Source organism: Desmodus rotundus, chromosome 4 (assembly GCF_022682495.2).
Source record: "Desmodus rotundus isolate HL8 chromosome 4, HLdesRot8A.1, whole genome shotgun sequence".
NCBI classification, from domain to species: Eukaryota; Metazoa; Chordata; class Mammalia; order Chiroptera; family Phyllostomidae; genus Desmodus; species Desmodus rotundus.
Window position 1 is genome coordinate 116,532,782 of NC_071390.1, and position 22,608 is coordinate 116,555,389.

The 22,608-nt window shown below is 34.2% G+C and overlaps 1 protein-coding gene across 9 annotated transcripts in view; it reads right to left on the reverse strand.

Annotated features, from left to right (window-relative positions):
- The window catches only part of CLOCK (clock circadian regulator), a 125,044-nt gene that overhangs the window by 36,910 nt on the left and 65,526 nt on the right, over window positions 1-22,608 (reverse strand). For all 9 annotated transcript variants that reach the window (XM_071221280.1, XM_071221279.1, XM_053923297.1 and 6 more), the window contains 8 exons: window positions 21,518-21,666; window positions 18,527-18,618; window positions 13,174-13,263; window positions 5,428-5,548; window positions 3,776-3,889; window positions 3,515-3,633; window positions 1,674-1,756; window positions 1,363-1,469 (listed from right to left, as the gene is read on the reverse strand). In XM_071221280.1, coding sequence (XP_071077381.1) covers window positions 1,363-1,469; window positions 1,674-1,756; window positions 3,515-3,633; window positions 3,776-3,889; window positions 5,428-5,548; window positions 13,174-13,263; window positions 18,527-18,618; window positions 21,518-21,666 — 875 coding nt within the window. The remainder of the gene's footprint in view (window positions 1-1,362; window positions 1,470-1,673; window positions 1,757-3,514; window positions 3,634-3,775; window positions 3,890-5,427; window positions 5,549-13,173; window positions 13,264-18,526; window positions 18,619-21,517; window positions 21,667-22,608) is intronic.

The window sequence follows — 22,608 nt, forward strand, 5'->3', positions numbered from 1 at the left end:
GTGTCCTTAGTCTCTTTTGTCAGGTATAAGTATTTGTACCCAGCTTTTTAAAAATTTCCATTTGCGTAAAATAACTTTTTCCATCCCTTTACTTTTAGTCTGTGTGTCTTTAGTTCTCAGAGTATTTCCCAAAACACTCTGCAGATTGTAAGTTCTGCAGCCTTTTAATAGATATTAAGCTATAAAAGGGGTTGGGGGGGAGGCTGTAGTTAAATTAAGTTGGGAAACTTTGTTAAACAGGCTTATTTCGTATTCTCAGAAACTTAAGAATGTTACTGTATGTCAAGATTCAGGGGAGTGAATGGAGGGGGTGGGTACTGGATTAATTATGAAGTGTTTTCTAGTCTTCCTTGACCACAAAATCCATTTTGTATGGACTAGCATTGAATCGACTAAACCTTATTAAGTGCTGGTCAAGAATCAGTATCGATTTCTGTGTGTGTATGTGAGTGTGTGTGTCTTCATGAGCTTTATGCCCATATTGTTTGATGTAAGTAATGTTTTCTTTTGTGATGAAATGACTTTACTCTAAAAATCAACCATGTGGTTGATGCCATCATCAAACATGCTTAATTTTCATAGAGCCTAAGGCATCATGAAAGTATCTTAAATCTCTAATTTAGTTTTAGAGGCTATTAAAGAGGGTAGTTTTGGGGAGGATGATAAAGAAAGCAAATAAAATCTATGATTGAAATAAAGTATAACTAGCATATGGTCATGGGGTAGGTCTAGACTTTAATCCCATCACTACAACCAATGAGTTACCAGATTGTGGGCAAATTACTTGGCCTTGCTGTGCCTCAGTTTACTTGCAGAAAAAATAATAGTATATCTACTTTCTAGAGCTGTGGTGATGAATAAATTGCTCAGAATAATGCAGGGCACACTGAGATAATGCTTCTGCTGTTGACAACAACAACAACAGGTAACATTAAGCCCTCACTATGAGTTTCCTAAGAGATTCTTCAAATGTGTACCTACCTCCTGGCTAGACTTACATACCTGTAACTCAAAATTTATAAAGTATTCTAATTTTTTGATATACTATTGCATTTTTAAAGGAATCTATTTCTCTTACCCCAGATGTAGCACTTATACACTTCAGAACAAAGTTTACTGACATCATATTATAAAACTGTACTTACTACTACAGACTGAAATATGTAAAGTAGGAACAAGTTTAATTTAAACTTAATCTATGATTCTTACTGGATTGGTTATACACATAAAATAAAATCTTCTATTATGTTTCAAAATACAAAGTGGTTAAAAGTTTGGTTTTTTACCACTTTCAATTAATATAATAGTTGTTTATAGGATTAAATACAATTATTATCACTAGAAAGATTAAATTCTACTTACAGTGCTCATGACATTTTGCCAAATTTTCTAGGTCATCCACATGATAGTAATCATAGCCTGATGTTCCCAGAACTTCAAATGGCAAATATCCTATTATGGGTGGTGCCCTAAATTACATATAAAACAGTATTACAACTTTTCCATAATGAGGCATATTCCAACTAGAAATTAATTTTAAGGGGAATCTTTATTTTTTGTAAAATGGATAATGGACTTAATCATCCAGATTAGAAAAAGTTTGTCCTTGAAATCCACTAATTTAAACCCTTACATGACTATTACCTTTTTACAAAATTTAAAAATGGAGTTACCTGTGATCGAGAAATAGAAATTTCCATTCTAAACTATGTCTAGATGTAAACTCTTCATTGGGTTCTTCAACAGTGCACATTTCCTACAAATAAATTAATAATTAAAATTCAGAAATACTTTTCTGTCCTAAGAAGAATCCTAAATATTGTCAGCTATAAAAGTCATATAGATAACTTTTCCCTAAGCAATTTTTTAACACATTTTTATTTTCTAGTACTAAAAATGTGGCAATAAATAAACGCAGGATTCTAGAATACTTCTTTTACACATTTCTCCATTCATTCACATGCCTATAAACCCTAATTCTGAAATCAGATCTCTCCCCTGAACTACAAGATGTCCCACATATCACAAACTCAGTATTTCCTAAAATGAACTTACTGCCTCATTCCATATATCCAGATAAAATGATTCTCCATCTCATTACAAAACATACCTATGTCATACCAATAGTCCAGCAATCTGAGTCACAATGCACTTTTGTTTTCACCTTTCACCATCTAAAGCCTACTACTAAATCCTTTCAAATTCACCTAAGTTAAAAAAAATCTATTTGATCCTATTCATCTTCACTGTCTCAAGTTTAGACTCTAGCCCTTTGCCATCACTGGTTCACATTACTGCCATAGCATCTCTCCAAACAAGTCTCCTTGTCCTTCAACCCATATTCTATTCTGGCCACAATTACCTTACTGATGCCTAAATATGATTATGTAACTTCCCTGCTTAAAAACCTTAATGGTTCCTTATTCTGTTAGCATAAAGTTTAAATCTTCAGCATGGAGAAACAAACAACAAAGAAACATACACATTTCACTTCTGGCCTCTGCTTACTTTTCTAACACCATCTCCCATGATCCCCACCCCCTCCACACACACAATAACCCTAGACTCTAGGCATACTCAACACTGTATTCCAACCTGCCTCATGATCGATCTTCCATAGCACAACACAGTGATTAAGAGTATGGACTTTGAGAGAAAAAGAATTAGAATCAATTCCAGTTCTACCACTTAAGAGCTTTGACTTTGGGCAAGTAACTTAATTTTCCTAAGCCTCAGTTTTGTTCTATGTAACATGAGGATCACACCATGCAACTACCTTATAGGGTTGTTTTAAGAATTAAATGAGATAATGCATGTGAAGTATACAGCATGTAATAAACACTTAATATTATCCACAGCTGTTGTTTCCTAAAGTTAAAACAAGAAGAGCGAGACTGGTTTAAAATCTTCGAACTGCTAATTTAGCACTTTGTCCTACAATATGTTATCTCCCTAAGTTTAAAATCTCAGCCTGGTTTACTTGCGGCCACTTTCTTCTAGTGGTTGAATTATTTCACCGTCCCACTTTGCTACTAATCATCTGTTTGTGGGACCCATGAAATAAAAACAAATTATTTAATTAAATTTTAAAACCAAAAAGGTAAATTAGATGCAGTAAAAAGCCACTTATATATTTCTAAAGAAAATTCAAAAAAACAATCTTTAAAATTACCTACATTTTTGGCCTTTCCCCTTTAATGAGGTTATGAGCTATACGAGAAAGCATCCTAATATTTTACACTAAAGCAGGACAACAGTGATATATAACCATTGGTTAGCTGCAAAGGATATATATTTCAAAATGGAATTCTATAATTTAATAAGTGCCTTGATAAGTCATTATTTGCTTCAAAAATTACCATGATCATGTATAGTTAAAGATTCACAGCTATCATTACCTTTAATGTTTTTAGGAAGTTTCCGTTATTCTGGAAACAGCAAAAAAAAATTACATAAAGGTAGATCTCAAAATATGAAATTAAATCCCCTTTAGGAAATAAAATTAGAAACATACCTTGATGAACTGAGGTGTAGCTAATCTGACAGTAGCTACAAAACAAACTCTATCTTCATAAGAAGGCCTGTGTGTGCGTTGTATAGTTCCTTCAAAACCATTGTGCGCTGAAGTAGATACTAAAACAATAAGGAAATATGTGTTACCACTTACTCTGGTAAAATCTAGTTATTATTGATGTTCACACATTGATATCATGTCTTTGACAGTATGAAAGAATATCAGATTAAAATACATTTTTAGAGAAGTGTTTTAACTCACCATTGTTTAAAGATTTGAAATTTCCGATAAATTTCACATATTCATAGGTAGATGGCTCCTTTGGGTCTATTGTTCCTCGAAGCATATGACAACAAAATTCTAATTGATTTTTTGCTGAGGGGGAGAAAAAATATATTTGTGATTTATTACTAGTGCTGTATCCCATGAAATGATTATTAAAGTTGTATAAATTTACAATATTTTCTCCAACAGCAGTCCTCAATGACATCTTATTTAGTCCGTAAGTGTAGTACCTTTAGGAGATGATCTCATATCCTGAATAGAGAAAATAGATCTGATACAAGCAATTCCATGTTTCCCCATTTTTATTGTTCTTCCTACTCATTCTTCACTCTAATTTCAAAGAACAGTTTTGCTTTCCATATTAAAGTTAATGCTCTTATGTCTACTGTGAACAGACGATTTTCTCTGGAAACAGGACCACACCACTGTTACTTATTCCTTTAGCATCCACACCTTCTCTTCTTTGAGTCATTTCTTTTTACTTTTGAATTTGCTCCTGGTCTCTAGTTCTTCTCATTTCCTTCCAACAGGCTACCCATTCACATCAAAGGTATCCATTCATACATACTTACATATACACATATATATTTGTGTGTGTGTGTGTATGTATCTCCATTCTTGGACAGTTAGTTTTCTATAGAATTTGAGGGTTCAAAATACCAAGAACTTTTCAAATAATTACTATCAGTATTACCACAAAAGTCAAAATTTAAAAATCATGAAAAAAGTGATTAAAGAAAATACCTAATAACTAATGACCAAATATAGTGTTATAATAATTTCAGATTTTAGAGAGGATAATTTAGTGAAGAAAATAAAGTATTTGGTCAAATTAATTTGTCCAATGAATCTAGGAAAAATGTCTGAATATACCAGAATATTTATTGTGTAGTTCACAAAGGCAGAAACTATTTTTGGCACTTCTATGACATTGCACAAGTGCCTGGCACATAAGATATATCCAATAAATGATTTTTTGATTATTAAAGCAAACCATTTTCTTTATTTAATAATTCTAGCCCTGGCTGGTGTAGCTCACTAGATTAGATTGTACATCAGCCTATGAACCAAAAGGCCACTGGTCTGATTTGCAGTCAGGGCACATTCCTGGGTTGTGGGCCAGATGCCCTGTTGGGGGCGTGCAAGAGGCAACCAGTCGATGTTTCTCTCCCTCTCTTTCTCACTATCTCCCCTTTCTCTAAAAATAAATAAATAAAATCTTTTAAAAAATAATTCTTAAAAATACAGAAGGTATTTTTTCCCAGTTTCAGTGTCCTTACTGGTTGATTATAGTGAATATGAGAATGTTTAATTTTCTCTCATTACATAAAATATTTTACTTAAAAATTAATAAAAATAAATTGCATAGTTCCATTTTTGTGTAAAATACAGTTTTGTGGCCTAACTAGTATAACAAAAAACATGGGATTTCAATATACTCTAGAACAGACTTTAAAATACAGTAATAATTCCATATTATGCATTTTTAAATTTTTAAAGTGATCTAAAAGGTATATGGAATGATGCTATGTGTTAATTAAACATGTCTGTGTTTGTCACTAAATCATAAAAGCAAAGTATAACATAACCAAATATATTTAGCTTTTGGCGTAACAGCTGCTACTTACATTTTAAATATTCGGGGGTTAATGAGTCACTTTCCAGCAGATGGGTAGAAAGTATTTTATAAACCTCTGAATGTTCACCCTCTGGGATAAAATTAAATATACTTTGATCCACAAGATCAGACTGAAAAAAGAAATTCAAGAAAATAACTTTAGTGATTTAAGAGACACATATTTTAAAAGTATATCACTCTTAAAATATCAGGTGAATATGCAATTAACTTCTGATTATTTGTGAAAACTGACAAACATCAAGTTACAGAACACAACTCCAAAAATAAGAGAAAGCAGAAGACAGTTAACATGACCCCCATGCCTCTGATACTAGTGTCTTCATCACGTCCATGAGTAATATGACCTGGAAAGTCTGATAAATGATACACAAAGGTGAGTTTTACCAGATTTGAATGTTTAAAATGTAACAGGACTAAGAAAATTGATTAGAAAAATCTTTGGCTACAAGACATAGCCCTACCAAATACCCAAATCTCTGGTACTTTCTGGTGGTATATACTACAGCAATGGACCAGAGGACTAGCCACAGACTAAGCAAACAGGAGATTTGACTTTGGTGTCATTTTAATTGTCCAAAGTGTCCTTTCTTTTTTATTTCATCTTTTCCAGCCATTTATCCTGTATCCCACTGTTAAAAAACCCTGCCCTTAGCTACCTCTACCCCAAAATGCAAGGGCTATGTCAAACGTAATCATTGTTCAAATATGGCTTTAGTTATGATTCATTAATCAACTGTCATTTGACAAACAGGGTGCCTACAATGTGTCATGGCTATGGAATCAAAGATCAGTATGACAGTTCCTACCCTAAGAACCACTGACGACAAAACAAATCAGTGACCTCACATTTACTACCAAATCCAGTGTATTCTATTTGGTCTCTCTAAATTTTCAAACTGCTCTGTGGCATCCTGGGGATACTGAAATGGCACCTCAAGGACTGTGTATGGAGTTAAGGGTGGATGGAGGGCACGAGAAGGGAGAAGGAGCAGCAAAAACAGGGCTAAGGGCCTTTCTCCCTGTATTCACAAAAGCAGTGCCCCTTTTGTTTATATTTTAAACATTGTAAAGATTTGTTTGAAGAAACAGCTTCATAGCTTAAAGAAAAACCCCTCAAACAACAAGAGAGCCACTTGGGAGGTGACAGGTAGGAAGTGGGAAAAGTATTTTTCTACACAAGCCATACGTCCACATTTCTTTTCTCCAGCCCTCAAAGTCCACCCCACGAAATTGAATAGCCTCCCCCTCTTTCTCCACATATTTGTGTCCTCCAACTTTCAAAGATCTAGTTAAAATTTCTCTCAAAAAAGTATTTTCTTAACACCATAATCCACAGTAACAATAATAAAATTCCTTCAGTAGTTATTACTTCTACCATTCACTTCCCAATAAAATGTCTGTCAATTATATTTTAATATCTATGTTCTACCGCCCATAGATAAATTAAAGGACCTATCTTATATATTTTTATCTCCCTCCCTTCAAATCAAGGCACATTAACACTGTGTACTGCACATAACAGTTATTAGTACAATAAATGATTTTAGATTAAGGAGTTATTTGGTGAAGGTTTATAGGGGAACCAAACTAAAAATATACCTGTTTTTAACAAGAATTTTTTTCTCAAAGTCTGAAAAGCCTCTAAAAGTTACACACTGAAAATTCAGGCATGTGTAACAAAACTGATAGAAAATTGCCTTTTATTGACAAAATAAAATAGAGGCATATGATATTAATGTTAAAAATAATTTTAACATAAAAAAAGAACCAAAACTTTTATTTTGAATGATTATAGTTTTCTACTATTATTTATTCTCACTGACAATTACTTTTACTATTTTAGTAAATTATAAATTTACTTATGTTACCCTTGCTTTTCCAGCTTTAAATTTATAGGTGTTTCATATTCATAGAAAAAAAAATATGGAGACTTTTGGCCAAGACGGAGGCATAGGCAGATATATTCTGCCTCCTCACACAACCAAAAGAAGAACAACAACAAATTTGAAAACAAAAAAATAACCAGAACTGCCAGAAAATCGAACTGTATGGAAGTCCAAAAACCAAAGAGTTAAAGAAGAAACATTCATCCAGACCAGTAGGCGGGGGGGGGGGAGATGGGCAGCTGGGGAGAGCAGGACTCATGGCTAGGCGGTGGCTAGAGGACCGGGACAAGTGAGGTGGACCAGACGGTCTCACATTTGCATGCAGATAAATCAGGAGGAACAACTGGGGAGTAAGACATACCACTCAACCCAGAGTTCCACTGCAGGGAAATAAAGCCTCAAAACCTCTGACTGAAAACACCTGTGGGGGGTGAGGCAGCTGGAGAAACTCCCAGCCTCACAGGAGAGTGAGACCAACAGATCCTAGAACTTACACAAACCCACCCACCTGGGGAATCAGCACCAAAGGGTCCAATTTGCTTGTGGGTAGCAGAGGAAGTGACTGAAAGCCAGTGAAGTGCCTAGCAAGTGGCATTGTTCCCTCTTGGACCCCTCCCCTACTATATAGTGCTACAGTGTAGTCACATGGGTTGCCCCACCCTGGTGAACACCTAAGGCTCCACCCGTTACATGTAATATTTATGCCAAGACCAAAAAAAAAAAAAAGGCCCAAATGAAAGAACAGATCAAAGCTCCAGAAAAAATACAACTAAGCAACAAAGAGATGGCCAACCTATTAGATGAGGAGTTCAAAACACTAGTAATCAGGATGCTCACAGAAATGGTTGAGTATGGTCGCAAAATAGAGGAAGAAGTGAAGGCTACACAAAGTGAAATAAAGGAAAATGTACAGGAAACCAAGAGTGATGACAAGGAAACCGCGACTCAAATCAACGGTTTGCACAAAAAGGAAGAAATAAATATTCAAGCAGAACAGAATGAAGAAACAAGAATTCAAAAAACAACAAGGAGAGGCTTAGGAACCTCTGGGACAACTTTAAACATTCCAACATCTGAATCATAGGCATACCAGAAGGAAAAGAGAAAGAGCAAGAAATTGAAAACTTATTTGAAAAAATGATGGAGAACTTCCCTAATCTGGCAAAGGACATAGACTTCCAGGAAGTCCAGGAAGCTCAGAGAGTCTCAAAGAAGTTGGACCCAAGGAGGAACACACCAAGGCACATCGTAATTACATTACCCAAGATTAAAGATAAGGGGAGAATCTTAAAAGCAGCAAGAGGAAAGGAGACAGTTACCTACAAAGGAGTTCCCATAAGACTATCAGCTGATTTCTCAAAAGAAACCTTACAGGCAAGAAGGGGCTGGAAAGAAGTATTCAAAGTCATGAAAGGCAAGGAGGACCTACATCCAAGATTGCTCTATCCATCAAAGCTATCACTTAGAATGGGCAGATAAAGTGCTTCCCAGATAAGGTCAAGTTAAAGGAGTTCATCATCACCAAGTCCTTATTATATCAAACATTGAAGGGACTTATCTAAAAAAAAGAAGATAAAACAAAAACAAAAATGAACTAAGCAAACAACTTGAAGAGGAACAGATTCACAGAAATGGAGATCACATGGAGGGTTATCAGCAGGGAAGGGGAGCGGAGAGAATTGGGGAAAAGGTACAGGGAATAAGAAGCATAAATGGGTAGGTACAAAATAGACAGAGGGAGGTTAAGAATAGTATGGGAAATGGAGAAACCAAAGAACTTATATGTATGACCCATGGACATGAACTAAGGTGGGGGTATGCTGATGGGAGGGGGGTGCAAGGCAGAGAGGAATAAAAGGGAGAAAAAATGGAACTGTAATAGCATAATCAATAAAATATATTAAAAAATTTAAAAAACCAACATGACTGGTTAGTACAAAGTGGTAGGATCACCAGCACTGCTTTCCCACCGTTCTACTTCCCCTGTCACTTTATTGCAGGGGTGTCAAGCTCTTTTTTACCGGGGGCCAACTTAGCCTTGTAGTTGCCTTCAAAGGGCCGAAATAATTTTAGGACTGTATAAATGTAACTACTCCTTAACTGTTAAAGAGCTGAAATTACATTCAGCTCTCTGAGGGCAACCACGAGGCTGATGTGGCCCCCAGTGAAAATGAGTTTGATACCCCTGCTTCATTGTCTGAAGTATCAGCAGGCAACTAATTCATTAACTAATGTGTCAAATTTTCCACTAACTACTACATTAAACTCTCTAAATGAAAAATAAAATTAAATTTCTAAATGAAGCTAATTATACTTGATATTGCCCATACCATCCACTCAATTCCAAAATTCAAAGAAAAAAAGATAACTATCTTGATCCTTTTATCTCCTTCAATCATTTTCATGAAGAAATGTAACTCCTGCTGACTTACTTATATGACATAAATCAATAGCCTTTTTTTCTATATTTGGTTAATAAGATTGCCTTATGGAAATCATGAACTACCAATTATCTTTCCCCTCAGGTAGACCACTGACAGTTAAATAACAGCTGTACAGAGTTGCTGCTTAGAAAAGACTTGAAAACTCCTCAGGAAAAAAGTTAAGGACATGTTGAACATGACACGTTTTTAAACTGCATTCCTTGTGTACAAGGGTGAAACATTCTGACCCTATCAAATAAGCTTTCATAATTATTATATTAACTACTCAAGAAATTCTATACTGCATTTCTACATACTTAAGATAAAGATTATACTGACTTTCTTAAAAGACATTTGTGTTTATATTTCTCAACTATCAAGTTAAGAGGAGTAGAAAAGCCTCACCCGGTATCTTAATAGTACCTTTTAGTCCTGGAGTCCGTTAAGCATAATGTGGTTAACCATCTTCCCTATATTACTTGGTTACATATTTAATATATTCTTTCTGAGGAATACACTTAAGCAAGTGTGAGGAAATCAATCTTTACCTATAAAATTTTACAAATATTAAGCTTGCAATATAAGACACCAACTTTATGCCTTGAAAGTTCCACAAAAGTGGCGCACAGTTAATTCCAGTTTCTCTAGGTTTCATGTTTCTTGATGAAAATATACAGGGGCTAGGCTAAGGATGTCTAAAATCATTTCAGGCACTAAGGTGGCATGACCCTATAATTTAGTCATACAAAGCCAGATCAGGAGAAAAAAATCTGTAAGTTTCCTTTCCAATCACAAAATGAATAAAGCATTTATGCCCAATTATCAGCCACAAGTAGGTTAAATGTGTCTGATTTACTAAGTATGTAGTGACAAAGTTAAGAAAACATTTTATTTTGCAGGACTTACAGAATCAGTCTTGCAATGTTATAATCAAATTTAAAGTTTAAATTATAATTTTAAGTCATATTGACCACTGATTCAGATGGCAAGTTTTAATTTCTCAACAAAACTGAATTACAAACACTAAAGCCTAACTTAGGGATTTGCTAATGTTTCGTCCCTTCTTGCAACAGCCAAAATTTTATTTTAAACAATAGGTGTGTATACTAAAACACAAAGAAAGGGACAGCATTGTTTTAAAGTTTTGTTTAGCATCCACTATAGTTTAATTATTACAACCCCAAAAGAGAAAATCACATATTTTCTTCCTTATGTTTGATCCTGAATATTATTCTTCTCAAAAAACACTTGTTTCTCCCCCCCCACCAAAAAAACACTGTTTACACATTTTTAAGCCATCAAGTAATATACAATTCAGCAATGTCAGTGATGTGAAAGTAAGTATCCGTAGTAACTGGTGAGCAGGAAAAAACTGTATCAATAAAGGATACTATTAACTTCATATGGAATGAAATGGGTTTACGGGAGCAGCAGCAGCAATCTCCTCTACCCAAAAATTCACCTGCCAGTCTATATGCTTTGGCTAATAATACTAACAATTAAAAAGATCCAGATAATGTTAGTAACAGAGGAAACTGGGTATGGGTCATATGGGAACTCTCTGTACTATTTTCTTAACTTTTCTGTAATCTAAAAACAATTCTAAAAAGTTTTTTTAAAAAATCCAGGATGAAATGGGAAAGTGAAGAGGGTTTTCACTGAGGGGGGGAATGTTAATGATCAAACGCTTAGTTCCCAACTAGATCTGTCACATGTTATCTATTACAAAAATCAATTAACTCTACTTCACTAAAGATTCAATGCCAGTGTGCCATTAGAAAGGAATTTGTTTACAACAGCCACATCAAATAGCCTACTCATTTTTATGCATTCAGTAAAAAATTACTGAATGCCCCTCTGAGAAACTAGCTAGCCCATGTAGATAGAGATAAAATCCCTGCATTTAAGAAGCATACACCTACCAACATTATCCTAATAATAGAAAATTACAATCCACTGTGTCGTGATGGCAGTGTGTATAAGGTAATGTAGAAACAGAGGGGAAGGACATCTAATTCTGAATGAAGTTCAAGGAAAGTGCCTTAGAAACAGGCTTTTACAGTGTGACCACATTGTAAATGATGCTGATTATGACTAAATTAAAAAGTAATAATTAAAAAGATTACATAGTTTCTGTAAGTACATAATGAAAATAAAATCTACACAATTATGTATTGTTAAAAAGCATATGATAACACCTTTATTTAAATTACTTAATCTTATTTTAATCATTTACTAATCCTACAGTGGGTTTCTTTTCCTAGTGTTTTTCACTATATAATTTTTTAAAAAAGAGTTGCCTGGAACATTCAGTCAATCAATCTGCCCTTTTCTCTGCCCATACTAGTTTACTTACGTATTCTATCATCTCATTGTTTACTCTCAATTTTTAGATGTTGGACTAATCGCCTCCTATTTGAGTTTACTGTTAAAGAAAGCCCCTAGAAAAGCAGTAAAGCCAAGTCATTTTCTGGGTGAGCCAAAGAAATCGACAAATTCCTTACTGCCTGGCTTTCCATAAAAAACTTATCCTTTTAGAATCTGGTCTTTTAAGTACAGTATCCATTCTTTATATAAATTATGAAGTGGCAAAGTGATCAGAGGGAAGAAGATAGTGCTTTTCAAAATCTCTTGATAGAGACCTTTACGAAACAGGTATTTTGCATTGTTATAAATTTTCAAGAGACAGACACTCTAAGTGTAATTTATAAGTAACTAGAATATTTATACCACAAGCCCTGTCTTAGATAAGAACATTACATATCAAATAAAAACTTCAAATTCATTAAAACCATCAACTGCAGCAGAACACCTAACTGTCTAGCAGAGAGGTGATGTTCAATAAATACATGTTGAGTAAAACAACAAACACATAATTCTGGTATTCACCATCTTTATCAAAATCACACAATTAAATTAGTTTCTAATTCTGTATCTTTAAAGTCATATTGATAACAAACTGAATATGGCCATTATAGCATTATCAATTCAAGCCACGGAGCACAAAAGTTCTGTACCTATTATTTTTAGTGTGTTCTTCTAAGTCATTCTTTTGAGAAAATTATTTGAGTTCCTTAAGCTGCAACAAGTATATCAGTAGAAATTTTGTTACTCTCAAGATATTTCAGTGATTTAGCAACATCTTCACCAGCCTAACAAACAAGGAAACACTGAAAACTGTGCATTAGAAAAAAGAGGGCAGGAGAAACAGAGGTTAGATAAAACCATTGTTGAATAATTACTACAGATTACAGACTCATGACTGAACTGAGAAAACACAGCCATGTCAAAACAAGGACATATTTTGACCTCTCCTCCCCACTCTGCTTATTGTTCAACACTGTTCTGGAGGTACATTTCCTAGTGCTTTACAACATTTATAATAGGCATTAAATAAGAAAGAGATCATGGGATTTTTATACTTACTGGTAAATGTTCAAGTAATGAAGTTACACTCTCAGACACATATATTATACTTCCATCTGTCATGATTGCTAAAAAAAAACCATCAAGAGCCTGAAATTAAACATAATGGTCAGTTAAATGAAAAGAAAAAATGTTTCATAGCACAGAAATAAAAATCTAACTTACTAAATAACAAAGAATGTGGAAATTTCCAGAGCATTATCAAAATGCTAGCTTTTCCCCTTTACAATACCATAGTATATCTTTCTGCATTTAAAAATGCTTTTGGAAGGGAAAAAACCACTCTATGGCCATCAATTGAACAGTTGGTTTCTAAAAGAGAGGCTTAATGTTCTACCTTTATCATTCACACATTCTATGAAGATGAACTTATATGAAGATGCTAATATCTCTGAAGCACATACATCATCAATAATATGTCTTTGGGACACAAAAAGTACTTTATCACCTTTTGTATATATCAACAGAGAGGTGTATGATTGAACTGTAGAGAAATACATGAGGAATAAAGTGAAATGGAATCCAGCTGAAAAAGTAAGCTGAGGTCAGATCATGAAAAACCTTGGGAGTACCAGGTTAAGATATAAGGACTTTTGTTCAAGACTAGTCTGGAAGTAGTGTGCAAAATGGACTTAGCAGAAAAAAAAATAATTAAGTTAGGAAAATCTTAGTGGCTTTTGGAATAGTCAGGGAAGTCAGTGAGAATCTGAATGAAATTAGGAATGTTAAGAATAGAGAAGAAAGGACTTAGGTAAACAGTGAGAAATGTGAAGTTACAGTTCAGCAGAGAAGCCAGTGCAGGGGATACAATACTTAATAATAAAGCAATCCTGTACTTTACATATTATGAATTATCTTCATTTGAGTTTTAGGCACAAAAGTGACAGCTGAAAAAGTGAGATCTGCAGATCTGCATGCCAGACAAATTTTTGGAGTTATCTACATGTGGGGATGAGAAGGACAAGTCCCAGAGAAAATGACAGAGAAGACAGAATACCCTGTCGCAGAGGAAGTCACTACAAGAGGATATGACAATGGGAATGAGGAGGAAGAGGTTTGGTTCAGTGTAAAGTAAGATCATATAGGATAAGAAATGAGAAATGAATTTGGTGACTTTCAAAAGATATGTCAACAGGAAAATTAGATTACAATGAATTTAGATATGAGTGGATGATAGGAGGGCATTTATAAACTACTCTATCAAGAACTTTAGAAGGGAAAAAAGGGAAGATGAAAGTTTTAAGGGAACTAAATATCAAGGGTAAATCATTAAAAAAAAAAAAAAGTAACAAGTATATTTGCAGGCTGAGGGAATGGAAAATCCAGTTGGGAAGATGCTGAAGATATACAGCAGAAAAGATAACAAGAGGAGTTCCTCTCCTATCAAAACAGTTATCACCCTATACTTGGATTTATTTAATTACAGGGCTCTCTCATAGGATAGCAATCTCTGGTAAGAACCATATTTATCTTCTTCAACATTGTATCTGCAGCATCTAGCATATGTGTAGCACACAGTATATAAAAAATACTTGTATATAATTTATGGAGCTGAGAGTTAAAGCAACCTCCCTCTAAGTAATTGTTGAAATATATATTTAATGTATGGAAAAAGGCACCCCCACCTCCCTTTCTACTGGGGGAGAGATCTGGATATTACAAAGAACTTATTCTGAGTAGATGACTACCTTCTAAAATGGTTCAGACAAACCCATTCTTAGCTAATGTAGAAGAAGGGGATAAAAAGCCTTGTAATTTATGCAAATTCATGGAATTATTTTTATAAAAACAACTCAGTATAATAATGCCAGTTATAATTTAATAAGGAAAGAGGGCAAAATGATGTCACTAAGAACTAGCTTTTCTCATGTAAAGCTACATTATATCATCTTTGACAGCAAATTAGTATTTACTATGATGATCTGTATTTGCTCTTAGGATATATGCTAAAAATCAGGGTGCCAGCTCTCTTAGGTAAAGAGAATGAATTGAAATCAGAACTCTTAATGACTTAATCCCACTCCTAGGACTCAGCCTGCCCTTTCCTCTTTCAAAGTAGGCAAATATTCAGCAAAGCCTTCACCAGTAGGTTGCCACATTCTTAAGACAAGGATGGAACCAGGGCCCAGACTTCTTTTGAGTGGAGGGATGTAATTTCCCAAGCAAGTAGGTGGATACACAAAAAAAACTAAAGGGGCCCTGAAGATGGCCTTGAAGAGGAAGATCAGAGAATGGGAAGAGGAAGCAAACCAGACAAGGACATCCTCATCCAAGACTGAAGACTGTGAAGCTTATCCCTCTTCCACATTGTATAAGGTAAAGGCTCCTTAGTTCAAACTTGTCTTCCTATTTGATGTCTACTTGACCCACAATAAAAGGACTATGTAAACCTTCTTTGTTAGAGAGTGTTTAATCTGGGGAAGACTGAAATGGAAGTCCCAGGGAAGGGGACAGAACCTCCTCGTGAATCTATAGCTAAAATGAAGTTGACAGGGCACTAGCCCTTCCCTTGTGCATGACCAGAGAGAGCTGCCAGCTTCCAAGGGAAAGAACAACACACTAAGAGATGACTTCACATAAAGATGACTTTCATAGAGGTCAAGCTAAATTGCCCTGATTTCCTTGGCTACTCTCTATCTCCCCCTTAAGGGTTGCGAAGAATATTCCTTGCAACAGAGTAAAGAGAGGGAGAGACAGATGGCAATGGAGAAATGGAGGGAGAAACAGCCAACACGTAAGTTGTAAGTGAATTTTAAGATCTCAGTCCTAGTTCTTCCATTAACTAGCTATCTGACCCTGGACAAACTGCAGATTCTCTAAGCCTCATCCATAAAATGAAGAGGTTGAGGCGAATAATCTATCGTCTACTAGCAAATCTAACATTCCAAGATCAAGATACAGCCTACATCGGAAATTCTGCTGAAAATGGTTATCTACACTGCCTACGTATAATCTGATAAATGTGATGAGCCGAGAGTAGCACATCTAGGTTAGCTGGACCCAGATTGCAATATACATACATATTTATGTACAGTCTTTAATCCTAGCATATTAATGTCAGAATACATATTTACCTAATAGTTATAAATACTAAAAATAAAAAATATACTTGACATATTAAAGATAAATAAATGTAACATTTATCAGGAATATGATACTAAAAGCTGTGAGGATAACTGTGAGACAACTAATTTTAATATGTTTAAATTTTCTGTTGCATTTTATAAATATTGTTATTTTTTTTAAATACCAAATATGTACTACATTTGTTTTAGCATTAATAAAGATCTGGCCATTGTAAAAAAAAAATTAAATACAATGCTTTTCTGTTTAGCTTATTAGTAAACTGGTAACTTACCTTCATTAATGTTAATATGACTGTAGATAGTATGCAACTTTATGAATTATAAGAAATTTTTTATACCAATGAAGCATGATAAGTAGTTAATGGTTACCACATGTCTTAATAAACACCTATACTGAGAACATAATCATAAAATTAGAGTTATTAACTGAATTATTTATTTCCTTTGTTGTAGACATTAGCTGTGTGCAGCCTTTCATAAACACACTACTTATTACCTAAAGACATAATTTTGGACAATGTCAAACTACTTTTTAGAAAAAATATTTAACAAAATCAGAAACTGTTTTCTGGTTTATAACTCACTAATTTAAAGAGCTAATTGAGGGTTACTGAGCTGCAAATTCCGTGCCATGGCTAGCTTTCACTGAAAAGAAGTTTCATGAGCTTCACTGAAAAGTTTCACAGGGGCTGAGGCCATGGGATCAGAGAGGATGTTACTTTGGACAAGTTTCATAATCTCTTTGTTCTTCAATTTCCTCATCTGGCAGAAAGAAAGGGATACTAATAGTGTCTACTTCATAAGATTATTGTGAGGATTCACCGAGTTAATATGTGAAAAGTGATCAGATATATTGCAGATTTTAAGTACAGATTGAAATATATGCAACATATTTATATTCCAACAAATTATCATGTTAACATTTCTGCTGAATATATGTAGACTTAATTAATCTACCAATTAAGTGCTCCATCCAAAGTATAAGCAGAAAAAAAACTCAATTTGCAGAATACTCTAGGTTGCTTCAGACTTTAGTTACTACTATACAAAGACACTTGAGACACAGCCATTACATATACAGGATTGGGCAAAAGTAGGTTTACAGTTGTCCATATAGAAAATAATTAATATATAATAATACAAGAATACATTCTGTTTCACATACTCACAACTGTAAACCTATGTTTGCCCCTCCCTGTACATACACGACACAAATAAATGCTTAAAGTATAGAACAGACCCAAACCAGCAGGACAAGAGATGTAAATTATTTAACATCTGCAACCCCAACTGCTTTCCTCTACTCTTTCTATGTTATTTTGTTATACATCTATTTTTCTTGTCCTTAACCATTACTGCCAAAGTATATTGCCCCTACTTCCTATTTGTTATAAGTTTTCATGGAAATTAGACACTGAACTCTGTGCGTTCACTTTGTGCGTGTAGATGATATCTACATTAACCTACACACAGGAAACGAAAAGTAGAAAAGTAAGATTGATAAGGTATGAGTGACTCAAAATTTTTGTAGATTTTATAATTACTGTACGAAGTTTTGCAATTACAAGCAAATATGCTCTGACTTGTTTTCAAAAACAAATTTGTCACAGAAGAACATTTACTTATTTCCTTTTAAAAGTTTCTTCTTGAATTAAGAGTTGCCTTTTGAGGTTGCAGGTTTAATCCCTGGTCAGGGCACGTGTAAGAATCAAGTGATGAATGCATAAATGTAAGTGAAACAAAAATTGATGTTTCTCTCTCTAAAAATCAATAAAAATTTTTTTAAAAGCAAGAGCTGTCTTTCACTGTGTATTTCATTTGTCTTCCATTTTCAAAATACTTCATTTATTACCATTTTATACATTGTTTTCAGGTAAATTTTAATTTGTTAAAAAAGTACTACTGTCAAGTGGGATGCATTTTATAACATATAGTGTGTGATGAAGAACATGTATTATTCTTCATTTGAATGTTGATAATGTGGTCTCAGGTTGAGAATTTGGTAGCTATAGTTTTTTGACTTTTATAAGATTCTCAAAAATTCAGATAATAATGAAAATATAAAAATTTGGCATTACTTCATCAGATAGTACTATTTGCTCACAATGCTTGCACTGATTAATTTTAAGATATAGTTTACTGATTTACATCGAATTAAAACCTTTCAACATTAAATTAATATTGTTAAAACTGTATTAAAATTAGTTACCACTGTGATTAATTTTTTGAGGAAAATAAAACTTGTCAAAAATTAAATCTGGACATACCTCTAACATTAATTGTGTAAACTCTTCATTACTAAGGAATGTAGGTTTCCAGTCCTGTCGAATTTCACTAGCATCTGACTGTGCAGTGATTTCTGTAAACAGATTATTTGACACATTAGTGGCATACTCCAACTATGGGGTGGGCAACTGTGGCAGTACAAAAGTCCTGCAAGTTCCCTTCTCTCTCCCCTAATTTAAGATGAGAACCACAGGCAATAACATTTATTGCTCTAGGTAGGTATTAGAAGGTCAAAGTTTTGGTATGATGAAATATTTGAACTACTATGGCAAGTTATCTCCTTGGATTTGGTCTCCTGGAAATACCAGTCTCTGGTTTTTCTCTGGGAAGCTGTGATAGCCTGTGTTGCTGAAAGGCCTGAGCCTGCTTCCTGCTTGACGTAATGACCAAACAAGATTCAGAATAAGCAAATAGATCAAGCATTAGCAATATATTCTTTTTCTTCTGCCTTTCCTTGCCATTTAAGTGGTAGCACCTAGGGCAGATATAAGGCCATGAGCCTGTAGGAAAAAAGCCAAGGAGATAAGTCTGCTTTTAACAAAGAGGACTTTCGGCCAGCCTCCTGCCAAGTAGAAAGATTCCTCCCAGTGAGGCCCTCTATTCTTAATTAATCAAGAAGACTAAATTAAGATCTGGGGCAAAAACTTCATAATAATAATTTCACTTAGTGTGTCCTTGAATGTTTTGTTATTGGTAAGAAGCTGGTCAAAAATTTGGAGATCCCTGGATTGGGACAATGTTTTAACAAAATTGTTAGTTTATTTTGCAACATACTAGTTATTAATGGATTTAGCTATGACAAAGCTATTCATAAATGATGAAATGAACTATTTTGGTAACAAATGTTTTCCATTTTTAAATGCAAATTAAAAAACAACAGGCAAAATAAAAATCTATGTCATGAATTTTACCCTATAAAATATATACTACTTTGCAGTGAAAAGTATGTATTAAGTTGTTCAGACTTTTCTATGACCAAATATATAATATAGCATATTAAACTATTGCTCAAAATCTGCCATATTAAAAATACCTATACTAGAATATGAAGAATAGCTAAAAAGTCTAGCTACTAATTCTGTGGAATATAGTCAATACTTTGTCAAAATCACATCAATTATAAACATTCAGGAAAAAAGTTAATCAACAAGCAAATCCCATCAAGTTTAGTTGAGCACAGGTTTATTTTATAATAATAATTATGTAAGAATTCCCTTCCAGTTTCAAGTAAATTTTACTTTTGTGAGAATTTTGGGGGAAAAAAAGAAAATCCTAGTCTGTTTACTGCCAAAATTAATCCTCTACTGTCAGGAGGAAATGCATATTATTTCATTTCATTCAACAATCATTTATTGAACTACAATGTCTGAAGGGCTGAGTGTACTATTAAATAAGGGACACTAAGATAGCAAGAACACTTTGTAGAGGTAAAATGTAATGACAATGGTGACAATAAAAATGAAGACAATTTTGATATATTTTCAGAAGAACTAAGAGAATTTGGCAACTGTAACACAGGAATAATAAAGAAGCTGGAAAAAAAAGCAAATATTTTCAGGTTTAAGTCCTAGGGGAGTGAAAGGATGGTGGTACAAAAACAGAAAAAGAAAAGCTGAGAGAAAGGGGTGACTTGACAAAACCAGAATGAATTCGGTTTTAGATGAGTTGAATTTGGGGGCATGCAAAATAAAGATCCAGAAGTTATCTGGAAATACAGGCTGAAAAGTTTGCATCTATAATACAGATTTAGTAGTTTAACAGAGAAACAAGAGCTGAAGCTGTGGAATGAGATAACTAAGGGAAAGTGTAGAGAAAGCAAGAAAAAAGATAATACCTTGAGAAATGTCACATGTAGAGAGCAGAAAAAGACAGGAACAATGAAGTTAGTATTAGTTAGGAAGAGGAAGATGAATGAAGAAGTGCAGTATAACACAGACCAACGGGAAGGAAAGCCAGCAGAGGATGGATTAAAATTCCCAGTGCTTCAGAAAATGAGGTACGAGAAAAAGCTATTGTTTTTTGCTGGCAGCACAGAAGGTGGGGAGGAATGGCATTAGTGAAATTAACAAAAACAATTTCAAAGAGTGGTGGAGTCAGGCTAGTAAGCATCACTGAGTGAGCCAGGGAGAAGTAAACAGAGGCAGTAATTACAAATTGTCCTTCTGAATTTTGCAGTTTCATTTACATCTGGAAAAGGAAATGTCCCTTTACAACTTTTTCTAGAATTACCTGTCACCGAAATACTTAATAGTCTTTAAATTTTCCTTTCATGATTTATGTAGTCAAAGTGATTTTCTCTGATTAAGAAATAATCCCTTTATTTAAACATAGTGTTAAGTTCCTAGACATACACTGAAACAAATGATCTTTTAAAATGACATATAAGGCCCTTACCATCTGGCACTTGCCTTTCTTTCAAATATGCCAGTAGCTTTCCAACTAAAACTATGCTCCAGTTGCACTGAACTTTCCCTGCTTCTCTGCTTTTGCACCTGCTATTTCTTCCTCTGTGTGAAATGCTGTTTTCCTTACTCAATCTTAGAGGAAAACTCAGTTGAAAAAATGAACTGTTTTTAAGCCTTCCCTGACACATTCTTTCCTCTGTGTTTTCCTAACAAGTTTAAGGTTCACAAGCACTCTACCCTTTGTAATTACTTGTACTGTAATTAGCTGTTTAGATGTTTGTCTCCCCTGGCTTGAGTTACTTGAGGGCCAGGACTGTTGCTACCCTGTACCATGAGAATTTAGGATATAATATACTAGGCACTAAATAAATGTTTGTTGAATAAAAGAAAAAACATACCAGAAAATCTTTAAAAAGCAACTGATTTCTTTCTCTTTAAAAAAAAAAAAAAAAGGTTGCAAAGCATCCAACCTTAAGCATCACTGCCAAGATTCTATCACGTTCTGCTTTAAGGGAAGTCTGTTGTTTTTTTTTAAAAAAAAATCCATTTACAAAGTTAACAATTTACCTTTATGTTTTCGTAAAAAATCAATGCTCTTCTGCAGAACGGTAGACTTGTCCATCTTTCTAGCATTACCAGGAAGCATGGATCCCAATTCTTTAATGAGAACATTAAATTGATCTCTACGTTTCTTTTCAGATTTGTTTCTAGATACTCTGATGAAATAAAAAAATTAAATAAGTAGTTTTCAAACAATCCATTTCATTACACAAATAGTATAATGTAATGCTCAATTTGGACACAACCACACAACATGTTTTTCTGTTAACGTAGATGGTAATATTTATCTCCTAATTACCAACAATATACAGTAAACACGGGCAATACTTTTTCTTGTTTATCACTAAAGAAACTTTTACACATTAAACATTTGGCATACACATTTTTATGAAAATGTCAGTACGACAAACTACATTCACATCTCAGGTTTTATTTACTCTAATATTTACCAAGAATTTGATTTTCCTTATAAGGTTATTATAAATATTACTGAGATACATTTTGTAAAAGTATATATAATGTATAAATACAAATTATTAAAAATTATTGAAGAGAAAAAAGTTATCCATCTCCTGCAAGTTTTTTTAAAATTATTTTATTGTTGTTCAATTACAGTTGTCTGCATTTTCTCCCCACCCCTCCCCCACACCCCATCCAAACCTACCTCCCTCCCTTGCTTCCACCCCCTCCTTGGTTTTGTCTACATGTCCTTTATAGTAGTTCCTGAAAACCCTTCTACCCACTGTCCCCCCCCAACCTCTGGCTATTGTTAGCTTATTCTTAACTTCAATGACTCTGGTTATACTTTCTTTGCTTTTTTCTTCTGTTGATTATGTTCCAGTTAAATGTGAGATCATATGGTATTTCTCCCTCACCACCTGGCTTATTTCACGTAGCATAATGCTCTCCAGTTCCATTCATGCTGTCGCAAAGGGTATGAGCTCCTTCTTTCTCTCTGCTGTGTAGAATTCCATTGTGTAAATGTACCACAGCAGCACAATTTACAATAGCCAAGTGCTGGAAGCAACCTAAGTGCCCATCAGCAAATGAGTGGATCAAAAAACTATGGTACATTTACACAATGGAATTCTATCCGG